Here is a 6,251-nt window from a genome sequence, read left to right as displayed (position 1 = left end):
ATAAGTACACCCTCCCAAAGAAGACTCTGTGCTAATGCTCCTAGTCTTGAAGACATCTTATTCAGTTCTGCAGCCACTATTCCACGATTTGGCCAGATTAGCATGCTAAACTGGTGAAAGGTCCTTATCATCAAAGACTGCTTCCTGATGACACAAGTCTTATGTAGGGGAGGCTAACATTTTCTCATTACTGCCAATATTGAACTTTGCCTTTTATTAGGTGTACATTCTTTTTCCACCTCCTACACAGGTGATGCTGCAATAGCTAAGATTAACAAAGCTATAAAAACAGTGCAGAGCAAGGTCGTAACTTAGCGGAAGCAGAAGCAGAATCCAGACCATCCTGACCACGATGGAGCCTAAACACCTTCTATACCTTACTATCCTCATCTTATCCAGCTCTCAGACTGGTAAGTAAGGTTAGGTATACAGGTAAATATGACAGTATGTCTCTATCTAACTGGATAGGGTATGTCTGTCAAAGAGTGAGGAGGAAATGAAACTGCTGTGTGCACTGTGCTGTGTATACATGTCATAGTGCAGTAGTGTGAGGAGATGACACTGCTGTGTGCACTGTGCTGTGTATACATGTCATAGTGCAGTAGTGCGAGGAGATGACATTGCTGTGTGCTCTGTGCTGTGTATACATGTCATGGTGTAGTAGTGTGAGGAGGAGATGACACTGCTGTGTGCACTGTGCTGTACATATATATGTCATGGTGTAGTAATGTGAGGAGATGACACTGCTGTGTGCACTGTGCTGTGTATACATGTCATAGTGCAGTAGTGTGAGGAGATGACACTGCTGTGTGCACTGTGCTGTGTATACATGTCATAGTGCAGTAGTGCGAGGAGATGACACTGCTGTGTGCACTGTGCTGCGTGTACATGTCATGGTGCAGTAGTGTGAGGAGGAGATGACACTGCTTTGTGCACTGTGCTGTGTATACATGTCATGGTGTAGTAGTGTGAGGAGATAACACTGCTGTGTGCACTGTGCTGTGTACACATGTCATAGTGCAGTAATGTGAGATGACACTGCTGTGTGCACTGTGCTGTGTATACATGTCATGGTGTAGTAGCGTGAGATGAAACTGCTGTGTGCACTTTGCTGTGTATACATGTCATGGTGTAGTAGTGTGAGATGACATTGCTGTGTACACTGTGCTGTGTATGCATGTCATGGTGTAGTAGTGTAAGGAGGAGATGACACTGCTGTGTGCACTGTGCTGCATATACATGTCATGGTGTAGTAGTGTGAGGAGATGACACTGCTGTGTGCACTGTTATGTATACATGTCATGGTGTAGTAGTGTAAGGAGATGACACTGCTGTGTGCACTGTGCTGCGTATACATGTCATGGTGTAGTAGTGTGAGGAGGAGATGACACTGCTGTGTGCACTGTGCTGCGTATACATGTCATGGTGTAGTAGTGTGAGGAAGAGATGACACTGCTGTGTGCACTATGCTGTGTATACATGTCATGGTGTAGTAGTATGAGGAGGAGATGATACTGCTGTGTGCACTCTGCTTTGTCATGCCCCCCCTGGCTTATTTGCCACCCTGTTTAAAAATTGTACACACTTTCCGCATTTTTTATGCAATAGTGCAACACAGCTATTATAAGTGGTTTCTCCAAATTCAGCAGTAATGCCATCTGTTAATACTACTGCAGTCTTAGAATTTTTCACCACATGAATAGAATCAGTTGTTGTCTCCAGTGACTCATATAATAATCAAGATTTTTTGTTGCATCAAGTGAGCTTGAAACAAAACACCACAAATCAAACTGCAGAAAATATACTATATAAAGTGAAGTTTCCCAAAAGCCAACTACTGTTTCTTCTTCCTTTCATCTTCCGTTTCCCCTCTTTCCACTTCTCTTTATTTCCTCTTTTCCTTATTTCTTTTGTCTTTCAACAAATACCTGGACTGGCCAGGGGTTTTGGACCATGATGTTTTTTGTATGTTAGTTGTCAAAACAGTAAGAGAAGAGATCATTTTCTTGCATGAAGAAAGAAAATGATATAAAAAGCTAGAAAGGCAGTGAATGTTCCTAGAGATACAGTTACAATCAGAATTTGTAATACGCTACTTGGACATGGCAGAAAGAGGAAGATGTCACACCGGCTGTCACCAGATTCTTGAGGAGACCTGTTGTTCAAAAATTGGATGAGACTTGCACTAAGATTTGGTGGTAGCAGGTGCTGAGATTTCAGTTTGAACATTGAGGTGCACATTAAATGCTGAAGGTCTCCATGACCAAACTCCAAGATGTCACCTCTAATGATCCAAGAGCACAAGAAGAATCACCTCCAATATTCTCAAAACAATAGAAATAACAACAGAAGTTTTGGGATTCTGTTCTTCAGAGGGAGTAAATAAAACTGAAGCATTTTGAATCTATAGATCATTGATATGTCAGGAGGAAGAATAATGAAGCATATGCTGAAAATAAAACCCTGCCTACAGTGAAGTATGGTGTTAGCTTAGTGATGCTTACAGTATAGCCTGGTGGTAGCCTGGTGGTGCCTACAGTGAAGCATGGTGGTGGTTCGGTGATGCCTATGGCATAGCATGTTGGTGCCTGCAGTGAAGCATGGTGGTGGCTTGGTGATGGTGATGCCTATGGTATAGCATGGTGGTATCTTGGTGATGCCTACAGTGAAGCATGGAGGGTGATCAGTGCTGCTTTGGGACAGATTCATTTTCTTTGGCCCTGGAAATCTGTAGCATATGGAAGACAAGATAACAATCAATCAAGTATAAGGAAATTGTCATACCTTCTGCGAAGTAGCTGAAGCTTTGACGTCAATGAACCTTCTATCAATACAGTAATCCCAAGTATACCTCGTAGTCCACCAAGGCTTGATTATAGAACAAGACCTGTATGATTCTGGAGCGGCCATCAGTCGCCTGACTTGAATCCCATAGAAAATCTTTGATGGGATTTGAAGGAGATTGCAGCGAGAATGTTAGTGAACTGGAGGCCATTGCCCTTGAGGAATGAGCAAAGATTCCTCTGGTCTGCAACAAAAAGTTGGTGTTTGGCTATGCATCATGTCTGCAGCAGGTCATAACAGCCAGAGGGGCTCTACTATTAAAGATGCTTGTCAGGATAGAGGTAAAGGAATCTGTAATTGCAGTTTATGTAGAATTTGGAGAGATCACTCATTTTATTTGTTGTGTTATTTACATTGTTCTTGTCTGATGGATGTATTACAAACAGCAGAGAGTTTGCACAATTTGGATCATTTTAATTGCAACAGTGAATATTGCCCACAAAGTACAGTATGAGCACAGTGTCACTAATGGTGAATATTTTATGGAATTGTGTAATATTTCTGGGATTTTCTCTTCCTTTTCAGTGACATCCCTGCAGTGCTATGCGTGTACGGATCTTAGCTGTAACAACGACCCATATAAAATGCCCTGTCCTGCAGGAAATAAATGCTTATCAGTGTCCTATACCTATGGTGAGTACATGTAACAACAGCCACTTGTCATATTTTATATTCCATATACCACCTGTCTTATATTCCGTAATACCTTCATATTACAATATATAATAACATTACCAATCGTCTACGCTGAGCTTCAGAGGAGCACCAAGATGGCACAATAAAGGGCTTCAGTAGGCTCACGACTATTGAGTATTGTGGCTCAGGAGCTCGCGCCTCTGTGTATGGTGCGGGCTCAGCTCCTGAGCCAGCCCCGTACATTCACATACGACGTCACTTGTCAGGAAGGGAATAAAGGGGTTGTCCCACATTTGCTGAACACTGGGGGTTTGACCACAGGGACTCCCATCAATGTCAAAATACAGGAAATGGATGCCATGTTGGAATGGAGTAGTGGTCCGCATGTGAGTCATCCCTCCATTCACTGTCTATGGGACTTTTGGAGATACCACTAACGCTGTTCTTTTCTATCTCCAACGGTCCCATAGACAATGAATTCACAAATTCAGAGACATCATTCTCAGGATCACTGGGGTTTCCATTGTCGAGACCACCAGTGACTTGCAAATTATTGCCTAAGCCATACCTAGGGACTATTAGCTGTGTTGCAACAACCCCTTTAATTTGAGATGAGAGAATCCATTGACAGGACCCCGGTGTAGCAGCCAGGTCAGTACTCCATGACTGGTGGATGGGAGTCCTGCAAGTCACCTCTTATCTGACGTTGCTCCTCTACTGAGTATCTGGGTGGGTGCGACGTCATCTTCTTTGGGGAGACGCACGCACAATGTCGTGCCAGCACGGGTAATCAAAAGAGGAGCGACATCAGGTAAGAGGTGATTGGCAGCGCTCCCGTCCATGGGACATGGAATACTGACCTGGGAGCTTTGTCTATGCAATAGGTTTGCAGCTGTGTATATAAAAAAATACACAGCACCAACCCTGGTCCTGATGGACGATCTTACGGAAAGGAAATATCTTGCATAAATCAGCATCTCACAATATGTTATTCTCTCTGTTGCAGGTAATACTCACTTTGCAGTAAAAAGTTGCACTCCGCCGGCAATGTGTAGTTTTCCACCTACTTATGTACCATCGGGAGTTTCTTATAAGCAGACATGCTGTGATACGGATCTGTGCAATTCTGCCATCACTAACAAGATGTCCCTCGTCTCTGCTGGCGTCCTGGTCCTGATGTCTCTATATGTTTCCAGGTGTTGATCTGGTTCCTATCAGACCGATTGATCAAATAAAGCAAATTTTGTTTGGTATATTTTTGTATATATGGTGTCAAAGCAAAGTTTCCTCACTCCAATCTCACAAGCCCACCGGGGCTCACAATCTGATTCCCGTCTAGTAGATATCCATGTAACCCATTTCTATAGAAAGCCGACTGTACGTGGATGTTGGGCTGGATGGCTTTAAACTAAAGATGAGGAAATCTGCCAAAATGTAAATTAAAACTCACACATTAGGACACAAACCGAATATATGGTGTAAATATACATCCTGGTGCAGGTAGGTGTCAATAAGAATGCTGATAGAGGGGTATTTCCATCTCCAAGATCCTATTTCAATATGTAGTAGGTGTAATAATAATAATAATAATAGCAAATACCTCCAATTAGAAATGAGGTATAGTTCTTCTGATTTGCTATGTCTCTTACCACATGTGCAGGGTATTGCAGTAGTTTAGGTATCCATGGATACGACCACTCATATAGTGACAGTTAGTTGTTAGTGATCATAACCATGGATACCTAGGCTACTGCAATGCCCTGCACATGGGGTAAATGACTAAATCGCTAATGTTTGCCCCTATATGGTTCGTTTCCTGGTACTATTCCTTTAAAAAAAATGGTACGGTTAGCATGTATTACAGTACTAAAATATCACAAAGGACTTTGGAACTCTGTCACGAATTTTGGACTGGGGTTTATGACAATACATCATTCTCACAGCTAAATAACGGGGCCTTCTAAAAATTCCCTTTATCCAAAATGGCATCCAAATGAAAAACAAAGCTTCACCCCTCTCTAAATGAACAGAATAAAGTCACCCGACTCCATCACAAAAAAAAGAACTGAAAGCTGCACCGTGATTGGTTGATATGGGGAGCAAAGGCAGATTTGCTTTTAGACAGAGTGTGGTGGTGCGCTTACCACGATTCATTTCAGTATTTAGTGGTTGTGGTGGATTAAAGGGAACCAGTCATCCCCCCCCCCAGGCTTTTGTAACTAAAAGAGCCACCTTGTGCAGCACTAATGCTGCATTCTGACAAGGTGGCTCATTTAGTTCGGGTCTTTGGCACTGCAGAAATAATAGGTTTTGAAATTTGTCCCTCATACCGTGAAATTGTCCCAGGGGCGGGTCTTTCCCCCCAAATCCAGATGCCTCACAGCCGTCACTCCGAGCCTGTGCGCGCCGCCTGGGGGACGCTGATGAAGAAAGAGGAGGCGGCGCGCAGAGGCCATGATTGATGGCTGGGAGGCGTCTGGATTAGAGGGGAAAGACCAGCCCCTGGGATGATTTTACGGTATGAGGGACACATTTCAAAACCTATTATTTAAGCAGTGCCAGGGACCTGAACTAAAAGAGCCACCTTGTCAGAATGCAGCATTAGTGCTGCACAAGATGGCTCTTCTAATATATAATTGCCTAGAATACTACTTCCTGCAATTTGTGCCAACTTCCGTGGCTTTGTCCGGAGCTAATGTCCGGAGCTAATGTCCGGAGCTAATGTCCGGAGCTAAGTGACGTCACCAGTGTCCTACACCCAGGCAGAGCAC

General features: G+C 43.4%; 1 protein-coding gene across 1 annotated transcript; it reads left to right on the top strand.

Annotated features, from left to right (window-relative positions):
* Window positions 1-256: 256 nt before the first annotated feature.
* Window positions 257-4,733, top strand: LY6G6C (lymphocyte antigen 6 family member G6C). Its single transcript, XM_077292517.1, has 3 exons — window positions 257-410; window positions 3,370-3,477; window positions 4,487-4,733. Exons 1-3 carry the CDS (start codon window positions 353-355, stop codon window positions 4,681-4,683), a joined length of 363 nt encoding a protein of 120 aa, XP_077148632.1. The 5' UTR covers window positions 257-352; the 3' UTR covers window positions 4,684-4,733.
* Window positions 4,734-6,251: the final 1,518 nt, after the last annotated feature.

The sequence above is a fragment of the Ranitomeya variabilis genome, chromosome 2, assembly GCF_051348905.1.
Source record: "Ranitomeya variabilis isolate aRanVar5 chromosome 2, aRanVar5.hap1, whole genome shotgun sequence".
In the NCBI taxonomy this organism is placed as follows: domain Eukaryota; kingdom Metazoa; phylum Chordata; class Amphibia; order Anura; family Dendrobatidae; genus Ranitomeya; species Ranitomeya variabilis.
Note: the sequence above shows the minus strand (reverse complement) of the source record. Positions and strands in the feature narration are given on the sequence as shown.

Coding starts and splice junctions, on each gene's coding strand:
- LY6G6C (XM_077292517.1), top strand. CDS start 353: ATGGAGCCTAAACACCTTCTATACCTTACTATCCTCATCTTATCCAGC. Junction 411..3,369: donor CTTATCCAGCTCTCAGACTG/GTAAGTAAGGTT, acceptor CTTCCTTTTCAG/TGACATCCCTGCAGTGCTAT. Junction 3,478..4,486: donor ATCAGTGTCCTATACCTATG/GTGAGTACATGT, acceptor TCTCTGTTGCAG/GTAATACTCACTTTGCAGTA.